The sequence below is a fragment of the Bombyx mandarina genome, chromosome 09 (genome assembly GCF_030267445.1).
Source record: "Bombyx mandarina strain Sakado chromosome 09, ASM3026744v2".
Taxonomy (NCBI): Eukaryota; Metazoa; Arthropoda; class Insecta; order Lepidoptera; family Bombycidae; genus Bombyx; species Bombyx mandarina.
The window spans coordinates 13,309,508-13,333,876 of record NC_143216.1 but is presented as its reverse complement, the minus strand read 5'-3'; the positions used below and the strand labels follow the sequence as shown (position 1 = coordinate 13,333,876).

Genomic DNA, 24,369 nt, shown 5'->3' with positions numbered 1-24,369 from the left:
GCAGAATCTCTGGCGTCAGGGCAGTGTCGAACAAAGATGAGACAATCAAATTAGAGAAAATAAAACAAAGTTACAAAACTTTATGATATTTTTTTAATTGTTTTTTATACATTCTGACCTCTATGAAATTTATTTCGTTTAATATAATTAATTCATTATTATTGCACATTACGAACCAGTACGAATGTTGCTCGTTTAAAAATAAAACCATAAAACTTATTTTTATACATGTGCCATAATATGCTTTCCTGGTTTTGTTTTAAAGGTTTTTCATTTCGATATCGATTCTGCTTCTGCGTGACTCTATCTACTTATTAATTATAATTTAAAATTGAGCTTGTTGTTTGTCGGCTAAAAACAAAAAAAAATAACAATGAAATGCCTTATTTTAGATATTATATTAATGTTTTTGTTTTTAAGCAACATTTTGACTTTCCAAAAAACGCATTGAGAAATTTGTCTAAAATTTCAATTTTTTCTTGTTTTCTATTTTTTCTTGTTTTCTATCCAACTTTTCAATAAACCCGATACTACCGTAATACACGCAATTTCTTATCGAAATAGATGCAACGACCGTCGAGCAATATTAGATTGTCTTCATGTTTCTAATCGAGAATCGTTTTACTACGTAATTGCGTTCAAAACCGTTTGACTAAATATACATTATACATTAAAAATAACGATATAACGCTATAATAGTTTCAAACGCCGCAACAGTACCGCTTGTTAGATAATAAAGAACTAACCTGTCATTAGTCCAATTATCTCTGTAGTACTACATACGATTTACGTAATGCTTTGTACGGTACTATTTGCACAAAACCAGTTTAATCGAACGAAAATATAAACGAGAAAATTGTAATGAGGATGTACTTGTGATTATCTTCTCTGTTCACATTTTCTTGGCATTCGAATCTAAGCTATGCGAAATTTATCAAGTCTGTAGCTCACCCGGCAGTTAGCTTAAAATCAACTACAAAAATCCACTCGAACAATCATACAAGAAAGCGATTTACAAAAGTGGTAAAATGTATCCTTCCAAATTAAAACGCAACACACAAACACAATTTCTTGTAAAATGAAACATAAGTACTTTTAAAGCTCTTGTAAATGTATGTAATTTTCATTATTAAAACTACTTTTACGATATAATCACGGCGTTTATTATTAACCGACTTCAAAAAAGGAGGAGGTTCTCAATTCGACTGTATGTTGTTTTTTTTTTCATTATATTATCTGTGACGTTCCGAATACTTTACAGTTTTGGTGGACGCGTAAAAATAGTTTTAATTGTTATTTAATTAACGATTCGCGGAAACCAAGGAAAATACTTATATACATTGGATAGATTCTAGTTTTAAATACAAGCTCTTCTCCACGCTTACACGCTAATCAAAATAGATACATTGTAAATGTCAAAACAAATTCCACTCAACAAAAAGAAAACGCCTAGCTTCACCCTGTTATCAAAAATCTATTGTAAGTAGGGATACCTTCATATCGATGGCAATAGTTTAGCGACATTTTTGCAACTTTACAGGAGAGCCAGTAAAAGTTTAAAATTTGGAAAAATATAGTTAACAGAAAACTTCTTCAGTTATTTGAATAGGGTAAATTTAATTGAAGTTCAATTAAAAACATCGAATTGTTGATGCTAATACTAAATAGCCTTTCACCCCTCGAATTATGATAAATCTATAAAAATAAATAAAATTAAAGTGTATGTTTATAATGTCAAAATAACAGCTTCTAATTAAATGCATATTATTTTAAAATATGGTAACATTTAACAAATCTTCTTGGGTTCTACAAAAAATAATAATATTTTAGTATACCAAAATTTATTAACATACCAAAGATTATAATATCCGAATTTATTGAACCGATCTTGACGGAAATTTTACTAACAGATAGCTGTGTTCAGTGTGCTTAGTACGAGTTTTTTAACGCTCTCGATAACGTAAAAGTTAATTCGATTTTGTATGGAGTTGGAACGTTTGCCTAAGTTTGTCGCTAGTGGCGCTGTCCAAACTCCATACAAAATCGAGTTCACTTTTACGCTATCGAGAGCGACAAAAACTCGCACTAAGCACACAGTAACCTTTACAAAAAAGTAAGGGTTTTGCGCCATAAGCAATAAACAATGAAATTATGAACAAAATCCGATTCACGGAGGGAAATATTATTAATATCAGACACAGCAGAGTGTGGCTGGGTTAAGCTAGTGTAAAACAAAACCATTGTTTTATATACATTAAAAAATAAACAAAATCTTAAAACTGTATACGATAATGATGGGTTCTCTTATTGTTTTCTTTCGCTGATTCTGCGGAGCGACGTCTTGCCGCGGCGTACACAGCCAACTTGGACGGAGAGGGCAAACTGGAATCCCGAGGTCGGACTAAAGACTCCCGGGACTCTGCAGCGGGCAAGGACGACGAAGTGGGCACCGACGGTAGCTTACGGACTGTACTCGTGTCGTATGGCAGAGGAGAGCTGCGTGACGCAGTTGAAGCTATCGAACCGGAACCGTCCGAGTCCTGAAATAAATGACCATGATGTATTTTGTATTGAAAACGTTCTAATACTAATTGGTAATGTTACGCGCTGGGGTTCGGGATAAATAACATTTCACCATAGTACAACTAAAAACTGTATTCAACACTTAAACACTTCACAAACACTTAAAACACTCAAAAAACACTTTAAGCCTCTCAATTCGCTTCAGGTGTTCCGTTCGCTGTTTCGCTTCGAGTAGTTCCGATTACTGACTGACTGCGTGCCATTTCAACAACGCTTTTATAGCCGATACCTCATCCCTAGAATTACCGAGAATATTTCACACATCTCTAGTAGTCGTTTCCGCTATCTGACAATAGATGGCGTTGTACTTCGCGAGCGTTCTAGGTGCTACTAGATCCTTCGATATTCGTTCGACTATTCGGCGATAGATGGCGTTACTCTTACCGGCGTAACAGTACTTAATTCGATTCAATACTTGCCGAGAATACTTGCTTTGTAAACCAAATTTGGCATCACGTGGACTATTGGTTTCTCAGAATCGAAGTTCCCAAATAGGAAAATATTTCTAGTTCATATAGAAAATATTCACTCGCATTTCCAACCCACCGAGCGATCTTGGGAGTGATATCGGTTATATTGTACGAATTTTCCGTGAAGTAGTACTTTGAGGTTTTTTTTGAGATTAAAGGTGCCGCTCACACAAATAAACTAAATTTGAATTTACTGTATATTTTACAGTTAATGTCAATGGAAGTTTTGGTAGAGTGATAATACATACCTTGCGAGTATCTCTATGTTCAAGTCGATCGTATCTAGTGGTTCTAGCCGAAGGTTTCCTTGGGGGACGTGGCAGTGCAGACGGAGGTGGAGGTAGACTGGAAGACCTTGTCTGCTGCGAAGCTCGACCTTGGCGTTCTAGGAGAAGGGCTTCCTCGCCTCGACCGTTGCCGGCCCGCGCCCCGACGGTACTCAAACCCGGGAAGCAGCACAGACCTCGCTGTCAATAAAATAATTCCATCGGATTTCAGAATTGTTGTGATTTTAGAGATACTAGTGACCCCGCAGTAGTCGAAATTCGACTATAATTAATTGGAATTGTAAGTTTGTACACTATTATGATTGTATTTTATACTTCTATAATCACAATTTTCGCCAAGACTACACCATAAAAATATTAAAAAAGGCAAACAATATTTAATCTATTCTCAATTTGACAACAGACGCCAAGAACAAAAGTTTGACAATAAATAGTATGCATGCGTGTGTGCGTTAAATACATGGTATGTAGTGTGTGTAATGTTTTCTTTATTGGCTTAACGTATCTTTTGTGCATTATTTTAAAAAAATATTAGCATTGTGCGCTTCTTCTCTATATTCTCTATAAGTGTGGAAAATTTCATACTCCTCCGTCCGCGCAATTTTCGTAAAAAGGGATACAAAGTTTTTGCTTCACGTATGTATTAATATATAGAAATTTATTACACGAGGCTTATTTTGTATATTTTTATATTATAGTAATATTATGCAATTGTTTAAAAAATCCAAAATAATCGTGAAAGTAACACAGTTATTAACATTACAGTATGAATTGGTAGTGTTATCTCCGTGTGACTTACCTTAAGTATGTATGTTTGTATGTATGTATATTTAAGTCATTTAGATATGTGTAACTTATGTACACCATTGTTTTATCCTCTTTTTGTCGGTTATTTACAAATATGTTAGGTATATCTTCTTTCTTGATCTTCAATCAAAATGGAAGGAAAGACTGATTTTCATAATAAAAAGTTTGATAGTGAATTTTTAATAATATTTCACCAAGCGTTGTATGTAATAAACACAAAATTAATCTACATAATAACTGTCCCAAAGAATTCAGCACGAAGCAATAGAATTATGGAATAAAGCGAAAACCTAATTGTATTGTTATTGTTAATAATTATTACGAAGCAAATTAGGTTTCGAGCTAATGAGAGCTATCCTGATTTTCACGTGGTCTTAACCTATGAGTTCCAGTTAATCCCCGGTGGATTGTTTGCTGCTGTGCTAATCTGTAAAATTATACTATACTTTCTAAGACAGTCGCGATTCCGATCCAGTGGTATATTCTGCGAGGGCTCTTGCTAGGGCTAATAAAAAAAAATATCTTTTTAATACTCCTTTGCTATTTATCATTTTACTGAGACGTTTCCTCTGGTAGTATCGCGGTGCAGGAAAATGACAGTTGACATAAGGACGAAAGTTAATCATAAATACATAAACGTTGAACGACGATTTCAGGAATAAAAAGCGCCTGAGTTAATGTTTTTTTGCTTATAAAGGCAGGTGAACAGACAGCTCTGATCATATGCAGCCAGCGTCATTCATGCAAAGAACTAAGCTAACGTCGAGAGGTTATGTTAGTCTTCACCAGACGTGTAGGTGAGCTCACGGGGCTCGGCCTGGAATTTTGCTAACTTCTGCTCAAGCAAAGGCAGTGCTACGCTGTATCTACCATCGGGTCGGAATCATGACCCACTTAGCAGCAGCTTCCAACATTGGCATCAAAATAATATTGGTCCATTTACGTCAATGTGACAAAGTAATAAAAACTAGTTAACAGGGACGATCGCCAGTGCGACGAAGGCGTTAGAGAATCCTTTGCTTTGCATAATAGACACAGAAACAAAGTGATTACGAACGGTATTGGCAATTGCGATGAAAATGGACTATTTTTATAGTCGTAAGTGATCATCATGTTGGTTAGATCCTGGTTCTGCACCAAGACAATGCTCCAAACAAAAACTTACCCCTAAAAAAGTCATGGTCACTTTTTAATGGTCTAGTCCGGGTATAATTAATCACAGCTTCTTAGAGAATGGCACCAGAATTCTTTTGGAAGTCGAGGGTGAGGAACTGGACACAGTTATGATACGGGATAAGTGATACCCGCGAGTCTCCGGCCAATCTTAGTTAATCGGTCATTCGTTCCCGCTGCTCCTATACGACATCGATAGATCTCATACAGCACAACAGGCTACGTCCCTAGGCTACAAGAGCGTTGGAATCTTTGCGTCTTCCACCGTACTCAAAACACCTTGCGCCGACAGACTTCTACTTCTCCAAAGATTTGACAAATGGCAGGGAAAAATCATAATATTCAATACTAAAGATGCAGGACAAATACCTTGGAAGATTTTGTTGGCTCTTGTACCTTGAAAAATTACCACTATAGTGGTGCATCGATACTATGAGTGCCAATTTCGATTATGATAGAAACAAAAAATACTTATAAAATAATAGGTACTAACTGTGTATACGTAACGGCAATTTCGAAGGTAGGTCAATATCGCTTTATAAGCAAAATACCTTAATACATTAGGGGCCAAAATCAAACATAGTCCAAAAAAGCCCTCTTAAAAAATACATAGCGGTAGGCAGCGACTTGGCTCTGCCCCTGGCATTGCTGAAGTCTATGGGCGACGGTAACCACTCACCATCAGGTGGGCCGTATGCTCGTCTGCCTACAAAGGCAATAAAAAAAAAACATTCCTGTAAACACTAGTGACTTTATGACCAACTGACAATTACAACTGTTTGTTTACCAAAATGTACACTAGTAAGTATAAAAAACGTACAAGTTATGGGCAACAGTCATTGAGCAGTTTATCACTAAATTTGAATTGCATTGACGTCAGTTCGTTTGTTTACGAGTGGTTTACGAATGTCACAAACAACTCGACCGCGTAAACGTAATGATTTGTTTTGATTACTTTAGTGTTATTCAAGTTTCCTGCTTAGATTTTTAACTGTTGGTAGGGCTGATGTGAGCCGGCTTTGTTAGTAGCCAGCATTCTGTAGACTTCCTTCTCAAGTAAATCATTATTTTCGGTTTGAATGCCTGGATAGCCGTTATACAACGCGTTTGAGGCCTCGACCTTGCATCAATCAAGGTGACTGATTCCATTCACGATGTAATGTCTATGGGCTGTGCAAAAAACATAACGTGCTCCTATTTCAAAGGCATCATACCTTCAGACGCTTTCGTCCTTACGGATCCATCAAATCTAATAACTCTTGCATTAGACGCCTTCGGCTCTAACACTAGGAGCAGGTTTAGGGACCCTGGTAACCGTACTCGTCGAACTCGGCAAAGAGTTTGACGTGTAACCTAACCCTATGCATCAGTCCGCTGAGTTTCTCGCCGGATCTTCGCAGCGGATCGCGATTCCGATCCGGTTGTAGATTTATTCGCGAAGCAGTTGCTCTTGACTTCTTAGGTCTCCTTCGGAGATGCTCAGGCAGCTGTTACCTAATCCCATCCCTCCTGGCTGAGCCTTTGCTCGCCCACCTGTCCTGGTGAAATTGAAAGCCTCCGGCCACCAGTAATCTTTCAATTATTATAAAAAAAACTTCAGTCGCTGCACTTTTACCATATTTTTTTTCAATTTTAAAGTACGTATCGTAATATACTTTTTTGCACTGTAATTTGTTATGCACACTTTGTAAATTTATTATGTAGGTACAGACGAGACGCGGAGTCGTCGACCTTGTCTGACGTAATAGGCAGCCACAGTAAATTGCCTTGTGTTTACGGTTTTTCATAATATTATGAAATTTCTAAGGTTTTGTCCCATTTAAACTTACCTTAGTAAATGAATATAATTTCCGTAAACTACCTTTTCGATATGAGGTGCGGTTCCCTTAGGTCTTGTAAAATTATTTCATTATGTTATCACGGCAACACTTCAAACAAGCGAAAACGAATTAATAGGATTTACGGTAAAAGCTCCTTATTCGCGAGGTATATGTTCCGTAAATATGCCGCGAACGCAGACACCGTGAATGTGGAATAGTAATGGTACAAAGGATATTCGGTTGGATACCTACACAATGGAATTCTTTTTATCAATGTATATGTACTAATTAGATCCGCGAATAAAGAAATCTTTATCCGCAAATATAGAAATTGGGTCGCATTTTTTCTAAGCTGCGTATAGTGAAAACGCGAATGAAGTAAGCGCGACTAGGAGCCTTTACTATATACAGGTGCATTAGGAAAACTTTGAATTCAGGTTTTATGAATTTAACGACACGCTACTTCCTGCTCACACGTATGTACGTCTCTATCCATCACGAGTAAAAAAGTGTGACCAGAAATATAATAATATGCAAATTAAAAACTCACGGATCGTAATTAATACTTAGTTCCGCAAAGCGACTATGTTAGGAACAGCCATTAAAACCACAACAAACAAAACATTATTATTATTTTATTTAAAAAACATGCTTAGAAAAATAACATTACATCGAATTTGTATCGTATGAGACATATCAGTTTTATACATAAACAACTATGCCTTAATATTAAAGCCTCAAAACAAAATGTGTATCAAACGCACAAGGCACAAGATTAGACATACATAATTACCTATACTTAGTTTACACACGGAGAGTCAACATACCGTAAATTTAGCTTTAATCAATAAAGGCAAAATAGGTACATACATAAAGAACAGATCTAATAATTACATATGATAATTTTAGAATTGTACTCAAAATTGGTAAAAAAATACAATTTAGAATTATATTTTTGTATGACAAGCATAATTTCCAGTTAAGCAACATAATTGTTAAAAAATAAATATGTACTATATGTACAAAAATCGTAAAGAAACAATGTTATCGAATTTAATTATTAGCACGAAATAATTTTCAAATTTTCAAAATGCCGATTAAATAATCCTATTCTAACTTTGGCAGATTTTGTGACCAACGACTAAAACTAATTTATTTTTAAAATGTTATCCAAAAATAATTTCGTATCATTTCCCGCGGCAACTACCATAAACAACCTAACGTTTAGATTTCTGTTTCTATTTCAATATGGATTAACGTAAAAATACATCTGCTTATCGTAATTTTTATTTTAATGCAATATTTTTTTTAATACTGGCTGTTTTTCTTTTCAGAAAAATAAATATTTTCCTTTGAAAATGTACATGTAAATTATACTAGACGGGAAACTAAAAACCATAGAGACAAAAATCGAAAACATTTCAGAATCACATATTTTATACAGAACTTCATAGTGAATAGAATCGGTTCCATTCATTCGTATTGTTTTCAAGGCTCATGCTATATAAACTTAAAAGACTAGGCGATAACTAGTGGAGAACGAATACTCAGAGATTCTTGCTGAACTAAGCGATTTCGCGTCCGGAACGTTTCTGGCGCCGAACGCTTTCACTTTTAAAAGTCTGCGTTAAGGCACGATTCATAAGACTACAAGTTAATAATAAAAATCTAAAGTTATCTCGATGCTGTTATAACTGTCTTGTGCGGGGCCACACACAGATCGTAGAGACATCGATTTGCAAGCGTTTACAACGCATTTTGCTTTTGTCTTCTTATTTTTTTTTAAATAACTGCGCAAGTTCATTACACTCGATCAGGTATTTGTACGTTTTATTTCACATCTGTTCACTATTTTGTCCATGAATTGAATTGGCTCAAAGGAATGTTCGGGTATTACTTTGAAAAGGAATGTTATTAATTATTGAATGTTGAAAGTTTTTATTTTTGTACTGAATTTTTTTTTTTTTATTCTAACTTTGAGTACCAATGTCTTTATTAGGTAAACGAAAGACACGTTACTTGAGGTATATTTTATATGTACGTTGATTTTCCGTATTATTTAGTGAAAGGCCGCCTAAGAATATAGGTACATACAAAAGGGCTATTAATAAAATTGTACTTTTATTATTATATCGGATGAATAATGGCAAGTTTTATCCGACAACAAACAAACAGAATTATTTTATTTTATATATTCACAATGGTTTTTTACTTTTTATTTTATTTACAGAACGTCTTTGAGTTTTTCAAAGCGATCGACTATATATTTTATATTTGAGAAAAAAAAGCTTTAAAACATTTTCATCGTGCAGTAAACAATATCACACATCAAACGGAACTCGTGTGTTAGTTTTTTTTTTTTTACACAGACACACAATGTAAGTATTACTAGGATTCGCATTGTTATGAAATTAAATTATTTATTATCGCGTGATTTTCGAAATTCAAAATAATAAAATAACACACCTTCATATACACCACCAGTAATTGACAAAAATAAATATAAATAAATTTATTTTTATCGAGAATATTGTAAATGAATTATTTAGTGAAAATCTATACGGTAAATATGCAGACAAATGGGCGAACTGGACTAATAGTGATGTGTCCAAAACCTAAATAGAAATCTGAAAGTATAACCTTTACCTTGAGTATTATGTGATAGGCCCTTTGGGTAACAAAGTAGATCCGACGTACACTTGAGAACATACAAATAAATTCCAAATATTTTTTGCATATTGACCAACTACCCATAGACACAAACCACTAAGTTTCTCGCCGGATCTTCTCTCTGTTCAGCGAAGCACTGCTCTTGCTAGGGCCAGTGTTAGCAATGGGCTCACCTACCAGTCCGAGCGTAGCTGGAAACTATTCCAGGGACTACCCTTACGCTGCAAGCGCTTAGATAGGCGAAAAACAGGACCAATTGGGAATGACATCATTAGTAGGTATTATGTATGGCTCTAGTGTTTACACCTGAAAGTGACGTCACGGAGTAAGCAGCTTCGCGCTAAACGAATTACGACACACTTAAAAAGTATGCGTGTCAAACTGTTGTCTGAAAGCGCTTTCTGAAAAGTTGCGTCCACGTGTTTTGTGAGGAAAACAAGCTATGATGAAATCGACTCACATTTTTTATATAGAAACTTCTGGACGAGTTCTTACGTGGAATTCGACTTGAGTACACGAGTTAACTCGCATGTGTTTTCGTAAGGACAAGGTATTTGACCTCGGCGTTTTGGACGCTGTTTATTTCCGGTAATCGAACGGGCGGTGTATATGGCGGGCGCGTCAGTAGTAGTCGTGCTGCGGGTGGCGGTAACTCACGGCGGGCACGGGCGCGCGCTCCAGCCGCGAGTCCAGCGCCGCCAGCTGCTCCTCCAGCCGCAGGGACGAGCTCTCGAACCCGATGCCTGCACGCACAGTCAACACGCCCTTCATATGTGCCAACGTAGAGGGGATCTTAACTGTCTCATAGGGAGGCAATGCTAAAGGCAGCGCTTAAATCTGCTCCTGGCATTTCTGAAGTCTATAGGCGACGGTAGCCACTCACTATCAGGTGGGATGTATGCTCGTCTGCCTATAAAGGCAATAAAAAAAGTTGAAACCGCTAGTTAATATCTAATTGTCTCGTCTGTCTTTAGTGAAGTCGTCATGGCCTAAAGGATAAGACGTCTGGTGCATTCGTGTTCGATGCGATGCACCAATGTTCGAATCCCGCCGGCGAGTACCAATTTTTCTAATGAAATATGTACTTGTGATTTGCGTAATTACTGGTGGTAAGACGTATTGTGAGTCCGCACGGGTAGGTACTAATGCGTTTCGGTTTGAAAGGTGGTGCAGCCCTTGTAACTATACTGAGACCTTACAACTCATGTCTCGAAGTGGGTATTGGCATTTACGTTGTAGATGTCTATATGCTCTGGTTACCACATAACACCAAGTGGGCTGTGAGCTCCTCCATCCATATAAGCTATAAAAAAAGGTGGGTGAGATCATTCACTCTGGAGGATTATGAATATAATTATCTCCCATAAATTCTTAGAATAATGAATAATTGACAAGTTGTGGAGATTGTATAAGACGGGCAGTGTTACCGCTGGAGTTGTCGTTGTGCGGCGAGTAGTTCCTGCGCGTGAGGTTGCGGTACCGGCCGGTGACCCCCTCGGCGCTGGAGAAGGAGGCGCCGGAGGAGAGCGCCACCAGCTCCTCGCGGCTGGAGTGGTTCCGGAGCGACGCGCCGCCGGCCTCGTACGCGGCGCTCGTGTGCTTCTGCAGCACCTTGATCATGGCGTCCCGCTCTGCCACCTTCGACTCCAGCTCTTTCACTCTACAGTATACGACGTACGGATTACCGTTAGATCAGTTACTGGTGGCAGGAACACTTGTGAGTCCGCGCGGGTAGGTACCACTACCCTGCCTATTTCTGCCGTGAAGCAGTAATGCGTTTCGAGGTAGGTACCACCACCCTGCCTATTTCTACCATGAAGCAGTAATGCGTTTCGGTTTGAAGCGGTGGGGCAGCCGTTGGAACTATTCTGAGACCTTAGAACTTATATCTCAAGATGGGTGGCGCATTTACGTTGTAGATGTCTATGGGCTCCAGTAACCACTTAACACCAGGTGGGCTGTGAGTCCACTCATCTAAGCAATAAAAAATAAAAAGAGATCAATGTAATCTGAAGGCAAACATTCTATGCCTCGGATCCACTAATGCATGTGCAGCACGGTTCACATACCTACAGCGGGTGCCTAATACATAACTGGCACGTGTTCACAAATGACTGCGGCGATGTAGGAACATTATAATTTAGTAAATAACGGAGTGGTGTTCTAAAATATCACCACTGCATCTACTCCCTTGAATATCGTAAAAAGGATTCACCTCAACTAAGCGGTACACTCCGAATGTCAGGGGAGGGAGGGTAGTCGGCTTGTACGGACTTGAGGAGCGAGAAGGCCAATAGAGATATAGAGATTGAGACTTGGATCACGTGTTTCGAGATACGAGGCGGCACTAACATCATGATGTCTACGGGCTTTGGTGACCACCCGGGAAATGTTCACTATACTGCCTGCCCATCACAAGACATTCATACAGTTGAGAGATCAGTCTTTATTTGAATAATAGCTCTGATCTATATAACAAGCCCGGTCTATGCGGGGGGTTGGGGGGGCACGGGCTACAGGTGCGTCGGCGGACCTGCTCTCGAGGTCGGCGACCTTCTTCTGCGCGGAGTGCAGCTCGTCCATGTGGCGGATCTTCTCGCTGCGCGCCTCCGCCATGAGCCGCTCCGACTCGGCCGACGTTTTCTCGAGCGCCGCTATTTTTGCGTCCCTGCGATTGATTACGCTACGTTTACATCAATGTGTTACATTAAACAACTTTTATTAAACACTAGCTGACCCAGCACACTTCGCAGTGCCTCAATCGAGAAATAAAAGACCTAAACTTTTGTATAAAATAAACTTAACACAAGCAAAAGGAATCCGTCCGACGGGGACACATCATAGGAAAAACTGAATTGTTATTTTTATTTAATTCCGAGCGTTTTCATATTTATCTACTTTTTAAACCTTCTCTGGACTTTCACAAATAATTCAAGACCAACATTAGCCAAATCGGTTCAGCCGTTCTCGAGTTTAGCGAGACTAACGAACAGCAATTCATTTTTATATATAGATACATAGATAGATACGCAATTCGATTCGAGGAAAAAAAACCGTATGCAAATACTTATGTATGTAAGAAGTTGTACTTCTTGAGTGCAATTATTAAATTATTTTCTAACTCAATAATCATCCATCCTATTTGTGTAATATTTATTTGCGATAAGTTTAATAATAGTGAATAATTATAGTATCAATATTGTAGTACACTTTTTTTTGCAATAATACTAGTCACACGCTAAAAGTACACTGAATTGTTCTCAAACGTAGGACTTCAAAAGAATTATGTGTAGTAGAACATGAACTACATCCAGCGACTTTTTTCCACATTTGTGAGTTTACATAGATGGTAAACAATTTATATTAGCCACCATCATTAGACATTTAAGCCTGAAGAAACACTAATTGAACAAAATAAAACAATTTCCACAACTTCTCTTCTCGGGTTCCTCCCAAAATGTGTGTATATAATAATTATTTTAACAATTGACTTAGGGGTTCTTCCGGTCAGCAAAATCTGTTATATTTTTCCCTTAATTAATATCGCATCGGGCGAATGAACGTCGGATTAGATTCCCGCTATTAATAGCTACTTCGGAGGCTGATTCAAGCAAACGTTAAGACATGATGAAGAATTGTCGAAGCGTGAATACATCTATAATAATATATAAATCTACAGTGGTTTTTACGGATGTTCCGTCATAACTACTGAACCATGCTTCCGATTGACTTGAAACTTGGTATCCATGTAGAAAATACATGACGTACTTAATGGATAGGCTAATACTGATATGAGTGTTGGACTCCCTACACCAGTTGCGGGGGCGTTAATGATGAGAATCTTTGTGGGGGTGAGAAATAATAATGTTAATTTTAAATGCCCAGCGAAGCGGACGGGTACAGCTAGTATACATATATATGTCGTGGTTAACGACTTTTAGTAATTTTAAGAAGTTGTTTTGACTATTATTTTAAATGATGAAATGTTGTTTTGACAAAATGTCACAAAATGTAGGGTAGACTCCGTGCCGCCAAAGAATAAATAGGCGGTACGTGGACAGAGTCGGGGCATTCCGTGTCAGACAGTCATTCAGTCCGTATCAGACGGTCCGTCCGTCTCAGTCAGTGAGTCGGTCTGTCGATATGTGGAACGAAACTGTCGGTTTACCATGTCATTGTGAAAGTTGTGTGTGTTGTTCAAGTTTCAATGATTATTATTCAAAAGTTTTATTGACTAATCTGAGTTCAATCGAATACGAGTGATGACGGAAAGTACCGCTTAGCCATCCCTGGCGCGCCCCGACATATTTATAATGGTCGTCTGGTGTAGTGGTAAGTGACATGGTCACTACACAAGGGGGTCGCGGGTTTGAATCCCGCCAAAGGGAAGATATTTGTATGATAAATATAAATGTCTTTTCCAGGGTTATGGATGTATATTAAATATAAGTACGTATATAATAAAAATCTTTTATTTATTTCCGTTATCTGGTACCTGTAACACAAGTTCTTTACGAACTTAGTACGGGAACAGTTAACGTGGCGTGATTGTTATTAAAAAAATATTTATTAAATATTTATTATATGGTCGTGCCGGTTGGGCATGTGTCCCGAGGCGGACCGATGCAGCGCATAGAGTGCGCGGCGAGTACGTACTTGGGTATGGAGGCGGCGGAGACGGCCGCCTGGCGGAGCGCGGCCTCCTCCAGGTACCGCTGCTCCCACTTGGCGCACTCGCCCTCCAGCGCCAGCAGCCGCTCGTCGCGCTCCCGCAGCTGCCGCCGCAGCTCCGCCTCGCCCCCCGCGCCGCCCGCGCCCCCCGCACCCGCCGCCGCGCTGCCGCACTTACACTCGCGCTTCCTGCCCGCACCACACCCGACATATTCTTTATCACACTACACATGTCATCGACACGTCAACGTCGAATACATTTTTAATGCTATTACAGCTATAAAATGAAGGGGACATATACAGGGTGTTTAGACTCACTCACTCACTCTAAAAACAATAATTAAAAAAAGTTTTAATGATTTTTGTATTCTATTAATAGCATAAATTGCACTCAATATGATGTGCAATGTATTTATATTTAAAATATACAAAGTTAAATAATCAGGTGAAGGAGCATACTTGGTTAATAAAATAGCGAAAGAATTCAACAGTGTCTTTGTTTTTAATAAAATTAATTGGGTCTTGCAGTTTTGGACATGATTTGATGAACATCTTTACTTACTGAGTTTGACACAAAACGAAAGCTGTTAATTCCAAGCGACCAATTTGAAAATAAAGTTTAAACCCAATCTTATACTTTAATAGTTTCCACGTGACCGCTAAAATTTTCCACAGCTTAAACTGTGAAAGATAATTTATCTATGACTGAAATTACGAATAGATCGTTAGTGACCGCTTAAAATTTGGAATTTAGTTTAAAGTGCGATTGATATAACGGGCCTTAATTAGTGTGCGCGCGCTACCTGAGCGTGTTGAGCTCTGCCTCGAGCTGCGCGCGCAGCTGGCGCTCGGAGTGCTCGCGGCGGTCGGCGGCGTGCTGCAGCGAGCCCAGCGCGCGCTGCAGGCCCAGCACGCGCTCCACGTAGCCGCCCGCGTGCCGGCACTGCCGACATACATACATACACAGAGATTAGTTATAGATAACCAACTCAAGCAATCAACAATGTTTACGGGCGTCGGCCACTAGATGGCTTCGCTTTGATTAGTTTCTCATTGCTTCTGTTGATAGCAGTAACAATTTGCCTATCCTTTATTTTAATTTTAATAAAGTATTTTGTAAATTTTCAGAGACCACTAATTGATAAAATTGAATCAATTCGTCTACAACAAATAAAGCCTTGTACATAAAAATCGCATTGGAAGTTCCACTTCAATTATTTAATTGCAATAATTGCAATAACTGTCAAGTAGAGTTGACAAGTAGGTCTCCCTGCGGCCGCCGGTTACCTCCTCCTCGAGGCGCACGACGTTGGCCTGCGCGTTGGTGAGCGCGGTGTCGAGGATGTCGATGTGCGTGCGCTGCTCCTGCAGGGTGGCGCGCTGGGCCGCCATCTCTATCTCTTGTCGCTCCTTGGCGCACGCCAGCTCCTTATCTGTCAACAGACAATCCACTTCAGATACCCATTCCAGGACGCACTTCTCCATGGACAACGTAACATTAACTAACCATAACTGTTCATAAATATGTTTATTGAACGCGATCAAATTTTTTATTTTTCCCGCTTAAGCGCTCAAAGCTACAATGTGACGTTGACTTATGTTTTCTCAAATGATATATTTACACCATCCGACCAGTAAAACAGTTTTAAAATTCGTTCAATATTACCATCGGTTAGTTAGACATTTCATATACATATATGCCGAGCAGCCGGCGACATTATCTGTCGCACCAATGATCGACGGGTCACAAAAGTCGCAACGTGGACAGATAACCAATGAGGTGGTCCGACGACCTGGTCAAAATAGCTGAAAGGGACTGGATGCGAAAGCCAAAGAGATCGAAAGGAATGTACATTTGAAGAGACATACAATCAGCATTGGGTAGAGACGGGTTAATGAAGAGATAGTATGTATATGTTGGAGAAGTCACAATTATTAACACTATCGTCAGACATCGTAGGGGCGAATATGGTGATCGAGCTAAGAGAAATATTAAGTACACCAATCACGTTTGTTGTCTTAGAACAATTTAGAAATCTTCTCTTGACGTTTGCAAACGAAAAATAATGAGTTCTTCGGACGGAGGCAGCGCTCTTCTAGAAGGCTGGTTGGTAAGTGTGATGGCGTCTTCATCGGCTAGGCTCTGTCGTAGCACGAAGTTACAAAGTTACCAGAGTTTCGACGATATCGCAATCGTGCTGCCATCTCTTGGGGATCGTGCTGCGTTTAGTTTAGCTACCAAACGAATGACCGACATAATATATAACAGTAATGAAATAATTTCGTTGACCACGAAGAGGCCAGCAACCCCCCCCCCCCACGTCCGACGAGCACAAGGGTGGTGGGTGCTCCCCCTCGTGCGGCGTACGTACTCTGCGTGATGAGCTGCGCGATCAGCATCTCCCTGCTCTGCAGCTCCTTGCGCAGCGCGTCCGCGCCGCCGTCGCCCTCGGTGCGGATCCCCTGAGACAACACCTCCACCTACGATTTTGTTTTTGTTTTAGTTCAAATAATTCACATGAAACTTAAACATTAATAAAAACTCGTTATCCCCCGGTAGTCGAAATTCGATTATAATTAATTTTATTGAAATTGTAACTTGGTACACTATTATGATTTTATTGTCAAATACCTTCTATAATCACAGATTTCGCCAAGACTACACTTTATACAAATATTAATAAAGACAAACAATATTTAATTAATTCTCAATTTGACCACAGACTATGAGCAATAAGAAAAGTTTCAACAATAAACAAATAGTATGCATGCGTGTGTGTGTCAAACACATGGTAGTGTGTGTTATGTTTTTTTTTATTGATTTAATGTAGTTTCTATGTATAAATTCTCCTTCTCTATATTCTCTATAAGTGTGAGAAATTTCATACTCCTCCGTCGTTTGATCACTTAGATGCGAAACCATTTGGTATAAATGACCTACGTTATATTTCTGTTTACCTGTTCAATTGTTTTGGAAGACAATTTAGAGAATAAGTATTTTTTTATGTTAATGGGGTTAGGGCTGGGAAAAAAAATTAGAGGTAATTAGGAGGGAAGACAATTAAGAAAATCAGTAATTTTTTTTATGTTGGTGGAGTTAGGGATGGGTGTAATCAGGGGGAAGACAATTAAAAAAATCAGTTTTTTTTATGTTAGTGGGGTTATTGTTGGACGGGGGTGTTATTAGGGGGCACCTGATGTTTGAGCGCGCGGTTGAGGTCGTGCAGCCGCCTGGTGTCGGCCTGCAGGCGCACGCGCGCGGCCCGCTCCAGGCGCTCCCGTCGGTCGCACGCGCCCACCAACTCCTCGTGGGCGCTGCGGACTTTCTCCACCTCCTCTTCTAACTGCAAGTACACGCCACCCGTTACTGACATACTCGAGTCTGGCCGCTCGATCCGAACTACGTGCATTGCGATCTAGGAAAGCGAACGCCAGTCCCTACAGAAGCAAACGGAACACATGAATACTCGGCGGCCTGAATGCACGGGATGATGAATGGCCGCTTCCAATTCGGAATTTTTTATCTGAAGACAAGGGGAAGATACAATTCAGAATTTTTTAACTGAAGACATCAAAAGTAAAGGGGTAAGATTAAAAGAAGATATTTACACAATCAACAAAAATCTTCTTATCTCAAATTTCGCAGTGGCTTAAGATGAAATTCTTTGAAATCGAATCAGGAATGAGATGATTCACAGAAGAACTAAAATAAGTGACAAAGCCCGAAGTATTACGAGGTAACAGATAGCTGGTGGGGGTGAGTGGCGACAACGCACCGATGGTGGAAATCCACTGGATACAAGTTGTGGCTCACTTTGGGGGAGCTTTGGGATATCCAACACTATTTTCCACTAAATAAATAAATAAAAGGGGACAAGACATATGGTCACCAGATCAAATCAGGATTCTAAAAACTAATATAAATATATACCGAAAATGTTTAAATATTAACCACCCAAACAAACAGCAAATAAATCTGTTGGTTACACGAATATCTGCCCGATGTGAGAACCGAATCTTCCGCAATCGGCCTAGTACTCCCGCTGACAATTGTTCCTCCAGGTAAATAAATATAAGTCCGACGGTATGCCTGTAATGTGGGGGTGCGTTACCTTGGTCGTCTTGGCGACCCTCTCGCAAGCGTCGGCGAGTTGTCGTTTGAGGTGCTGATTCTCGGCGGCGAGTGCGTCCAGTACTGCGGCGAAGGCGTCGTCGGGCTCCTCGAGCGAGCCCTCGCCGCCGCTGCACCAGCCGCTCGACTCGGACCCCCCCGGCACCGCGCGGACACCCACGCTTTGGCAAAACCGTCCACATCACTATTCACCTTAATCTACAGATATATTGAATTCAACGATCATATGTGTACGTTTTTGTTAACATACTGTTGTTGGAAGTTGAACATTTTTAAATATAGCTTTAAAGATCATAAGATTTAAAATAAAGATTAATAATATCAGTATTTTTTTTTTAATGCATTCAGCAATTGCGCATAGGGATATCACGCCAAGCTCCATTTTATTATGGTTCTTTATTGTTCCAGAGTCAAATTTACTTCGATAAGCCGCGCGATCCGATAGCCCTTTTATCGTACTAGCTAGCTAGCAGCTAGAAGCTGCCTCGGATTATATATATCTGCGACTCAGGCGACGGGACAATGGAAAGACGCCGTCGCCTTAAACATGTCCTATCGGATACTCCCGATCTACTCTCGGCACTTTTAGGTAATAAAGGCAAGGCAAATTCATTTCATTTACCCGGAAACATTTTTTTCGCTTCCACTACACCAAGTTAGACCAGAGACACTTTCCAATTCCAACTTCTTTCAAATAACGAACCATTAACTCCGGAATGAGGTTTGTTCTTCAAAATTATTTCATAACTATGTCATGACGTGTCCTTCTTCAAATATTGATTTATATTTCACTTATATGACGACGACTACTAAAAGAAAATTCTTGTATTTTTCATGGTAGACAGCAGTCGGAGTTTTTTTTTTATTTCTTAGGTGTGTGGATGAGCTCACAGCCCACCTGGTGTTAAGTGGTTACTGGAGCCCATAGACATCTACAACGTAAATGCGCCACCCACCTTGAGATATAAGTTCTAATGCTCAGTACAGTTACAACGGCTACCCCACCCTTCAAACCGAAACGCAAAGTTGGTGTTGATTTAGGCAAAATTTGTACAATTCTAGTTTTAATTTAAATCTAATCTAAGACGTACATCAACTCACCTGGTTAGATCGGGCTGTGATCTTGACAAATTCAATTTCTCTTTGCTTAGCTTAGCTTTCGACGCTTTGCCTTTATTTTTTCGAGGTTCCTCCCTCATTGGAGGAGCTCGAGGCGAAGCAGGAGGCGTGAGACCGTGGGGTGTAGGCGACTGGGCCACTTCTTTCGCAAGGTGTTTTAATACTGACGACTGATTTAAAAAATCGTCTGGTATTTCATTTATTTCCTGTCGTCAATAATAGCAGAGGTTTAATCCAAAGATTCACAAATATTTTGATCCTATGGTTCTGTGTGGAGTTTGTTTTGGGTCATTTTGGATGGAATACTACCATCCTAAAACTAGGAAGTTGTGATATATCGATTGATACACTTAAGAGTTGTCTGAGCCTATCATATCGACTACTGAGGACAGACCTATCTGAGAATCATCTGATTAATTACAATAAAATTTGAAAACTATTTTATGTACCTATCAGTATTACTTCAAATAATCATGTGTGACATATATTAATTTAGTTTATGAAGTGATAAAAATTATAAAATTTGTATTGTTAATAGATCAAATTCAGAAAAAAATCCTTACCTGAACACCATGATCCGGAGGGCTAGTGTATATCCTTTGGCCGCCAATATCAATGTAGTTAGCTGTGCTTGTAACCGGTTGTTCTTTATGACTCTTTGGTAAAGGTATACCGCTTGGTTTCTTACCAACTTCCGCCTTTTTAAGTGTATGATAAGGTGATGATTGTGTAGCAGGGTGCTTTACTTCACTGCTTGAACGTTCATGTTCACTATTAAAATTTAAATGAATATTTATTTATTACCATTTAAAAATTTGTATAAAGCTAATATATTTACTAAACTAAATCAATTAGTGAAGGTAGCTGCCTTCTTTGTTTGTTATATCGGTCAAGATTCCCTGTTTTGTGTGTATGTAGTAGCTATTAACAAACTTTAATATTATCAATTAAATTTAAATGAATTTTTTCCTTCAAAACATTAAATTAACATTAATTTTAATAAAATGAAACTAAATCTTGAGATGTAAGTGATTCTGGTTGAATTTTGAACAATTAGTGAATATAGGTTACATAAGTCTTCACTTAATAGAAAGTTGAGTTCAAGTTTCAATTCAGAAAAAAGAAGAAAGTTTCAATTCTCACTCATTCATTTATAGTATAAACTAAATAATAAATATGTCTTTGTTCTACAAACCGTATAGGTGTGGGTCTTGATGGCCATGAATCATCCTGGTTGTGAATTATTAGAGTGTTGTATGAGGATGACGACACATCTAAAGAACTTCTGTTACTGTTTGAACCACCTACTGAATCTTTCAGTGAATTACGATTGCTTCCTGGAATGCTTTCCTAAAATAAAAGTTTTTTTTATATGTTGTTCACGTAGATATTGCAAAGTTCTCATAAGTGATGATTGAGACCAAAGCCACTCTATCATTGTACTAACAGTTACTTTCTGAGCTTCAATATGATACACACAACTTGATTGTAGGAATAAGAACCTAACCTGTCATACACCTCCAGAAATGACATAAATTTTGTATAAATTGCAGGTTTGTAATGTGGCTTGCTTTGTGCTTTATTACTATGTGACTTCAATTCTTTATTTATTCCCACAAAATTTCTATCAGAAGGTAAACTTATTCATTACTTGACCAGAACAAGGACTGCATGGCAACATAAACATTAAATAACAATTTTATAATAATACCAAACTTTCTAGCATTGAAGTTTAAGCAAAGTTTAAGTGTAAGAATAAGGGGTGCCTATAGCAGTGTTTGTTTTTTTAATAGTACATTGTGCACCAAGGGAGAAAAGTAGGATGTTTCCTCCCATGTGTAAAATTGCCCGCGTGGCAAACACAGGGGATGAGATGTCCTACTTTTTTCCTGCGGTGCACATACTATTTTCTCTCCTACCAGGCCGAAAGTTCGTGGAGAATCGGGCCGGGGTCCAGGGGCGAAGCCCTGGCCGGGGGTAGCCATACTCATAAAAAAAACAATTTAACTGTTTTTTTATTTTTAAATAAATTACTACTAATTAAATAAGAACTGTCTGATGAACTCATCTTTGATAAATACTTCAGTATTAAATTTTATTGCATTTTGTTTATTTCACTTTTACACTAAACACAATATTGCAAATTACCTGAGCACAATGGTGGAGAATTTTAGGTGCGTGAGAGCAAACGTAGACACTAACGCGCATGCGCACTTGTACCCAGGGAGGAAAAAAGTTACACTTTCTTCCCTGTACAGCAGGAGGAAAACTGAACTTTCAGCATAGGTAGGAGAAAAATATATTTGTTTATAAATTTTACATTCTAATTTAAATTTGAAAAGATATACATACCTTCAATGAGTTTCTATTATTATTTATTTGGCTCTGGTTCTCTTGTCCCTGTGGTTCAACCCGAGCTGTATGCCTGACTACATAACGTTCCTCCCTTGATAAATTTTCATTCGAAGTCGATACATCCGTTTCACTGCCAGATAAGCTTTGAGGGAAACTGCCAGGTACTATTAATTACAGAGGAGTACAATTTAATTTCCATGTGAAATGCTTACTTTATAACTCAGTCTAGTTCGATCATGTAATTAAACTTACACTATTTCTATATTTAAGAAACTTTATCTCAACCTACATAACAAAATAAACTGCCACAAATAGGGAAAACAAATTGAACCTGTTTACCTCAAAATTGAGATATTTGTTAATGTTTTAAAAATACAACAATCTTTTAACAACCAAAATAAAAATTATAGTAAACCAAATATTAATTGGAAATAAATACTTTTAAAGAATCATAAAAAATTTGTACATTCTATTTCTCTAGTTCATTTAGATAAATACACCGCCATCATTCAGCAATGGATTTATGTTAAAGCTCTAAGATTTGAAAGGCCAGGAATATCATATAGTTTTAGGATTGTGTTTTTTTAAACTATTTTTGCCAAAACAAGCATGGAAACAGGGTTTGATTGAGTTGACATGCAAGATGATCCTTATAAGTTAACATTTTTATTTTTAAGTTCATTTCAGTGCCTTGAAGATAAAATTCATTTTTTTTTAAAATACTCCAAGGGTACTAAATTTTTACTAAAGTTGTGTAAACCTCTCATCATCATCATCGCAGCCCCCAGATGCATATGCTATTGAGACCAAGAATATCATAAATGCAAAAACTGCATTTTTAATGTTAAGCAGTATCTTTCTTAGATATATTTATACTTCAAAATTTAAAAGAAAACAAAAAGTTAATTTATACTATGCATCCCAATCAGAAATTAAGGACAAGGTTACAAATTGGGTGATGGTAAACATGACTAATCAGATAACAATGCAATCTTAATTGTATATTATTGTAACAATCACCAGTTTGTTTCTGTGCTCTCTGTATGTTGTTCGTAAACGAAAGGAACCGTCCGGTTGGCCTCATTGACCCCATGTTATTGTAAAATATGACTTCACTTATTTTTTTACAACCATTTCACCACAGATAAACACAGCTACATGAGTTTTCTGAAAGAGAAACAACCCACTCCTTTATTGAAATGCCTTCAATAAGCGAAATAATAGTATACTATACGTAGACTACGTCGTCAACCACGCAATATTTAATAACTTAAATACACAAGATTTATAAATTGAAGGAAAAATTTCATATCGTTTCTATAACTAATAATTTCGACATAGATGCTAGGATATACCTTAAAAAGCAAACTCACAATCTTTCATAAAAATCATTGATTTTGAAATCAGATTTTTAAAAACTTCGAAACGAAATAGGTAGGTATGTACTACCTCAAAAAGCTTTTCTGAGCAACCAAAAAATATTTTGATATTTTGATCTACGATTTTGATGGCGATGGCGATTGGCATTTTTCATTTTGTTCAATTAGTCAGGCAAAGGGAAATTACACATTTGTATGAAACTTAGTCTGTTTCATAGTCTCTGTTTCATAGTCTATCGAAGCTACCATCTTACGGAATCCCCGTGGGTCTCTGCAAGTGGATCGCTAGCTTTTTGGATGGGCGGAGCATCACGGTCGTTGTAGACGGTGACTGTTCTGATACCATGACCATTAACGCTGGCGTTCCACAGGTTCGGTGCTCTCCCCCACGCTTTTCATCCTGTATATCAATGACATGCTGTCTATTGATGGCATGCATTGCTATGCGGATGACAGCACGGGGGATGCGCGATATATCGGCCATCAGAGTCTCTCTCGTAGCGTGGTGCAAGAGAGACGATCAAAACTTGTGTCTGAAGTGGAGAACTCTCTGGAGCGGGCGAGTCTCCAAATGGGGTTTGAACTTGGTTCAATTCAACCCGTTAAAGACAAGTTTGCGCGTTCACTGCGAAGAAGGACCCCTTTGTCATGGCGCCGCAATTCCAAGGAGTATCCCTGCAACCTTCCGAGAGTATCGGGATACTTGGGGTCGACATTTCGAGCGATGTCCAGTTTCGGAGTCATTTGGAAGGCAAAGCCAAGTTGGCGTCCAAAATACTGGGAGTCCTCAACAGAGCGAAGCGGTACTTCACGCCTGGACAAAGGCTTTTGCTTTATAAAGCACAAGTCCGGCCTCGCGTGGAGTACTGCTCCCATCTCTGGGCCGGGGCTCCCAAATACCAG

At 38.6% G+C, this 24,369-nt stretch overlaps 1 protein-coding gene across 4 annotated transcripts; it reads right to left on the bottom strand.

Annotated features, from left to right (window-relative positions):
* Nucleotides 1-2,169: 2,169 nt before the first annotated feature.
* LOC114242089 (uncharacterized) lies at nucleotides 2,170-23,621 on the bottom strand. 4 transcript variants are annotated; one of them, XM_089730042.1, is made up of 18 exons: nucleotides 23,461-23,621; nucleotides 23,108-23,254; nucleotides 22,085-22,251; nucleotides 21,881-21,982; nucleotides 20,928-21,082; nucleotides 20,296-20,503; nucleotides 19,715-19,938; nucleotides 18,594-18,774; nucleotides 17,676-17,825; nucleotides 16,854-16,962; nucleotides 15,769-15,914; nucleotides 15,285-15,424; nucleotides 14,467-14,670; nucleotides 12,344-12,478; nucleotides 11,238-11,470; nucleotides 10,468-10,553; nucleotides 3,302-3,520; nucleotides 2,170-2,540 (listed from the first exon to the last, which is right to left on the bottom strand). In XM_089730042.1, exons 2-18 carry the CDS (start codon nucleotides 23,178-23,180, stop codon nucleotides 2,274-2,276), a joined length of 2,799 nt encoding a protein of 932 aa, XP_089586168.1. In that variant the 5' UTR covers nucleotides 23,181-23,254; nucleotides 23,461-23,621; the 3' UTR covers nucleotides 2,170-2,273. The 4 variants fall into 4 exon arrangements, with proteins under 4 accessions (XP_089586168.1, XP_089586170.1, XP_089586169.1 ...); XM_089730044.1 differs by having other exon boundaries at nucleotides 23,537-23,620; XM_089730043.1 differs by having other exon boundaries at nucleotides 23,443-23,619.
* Between the last annotated feature and the right edge of the window lie 748 nt (nucleotides 23,622-24,369).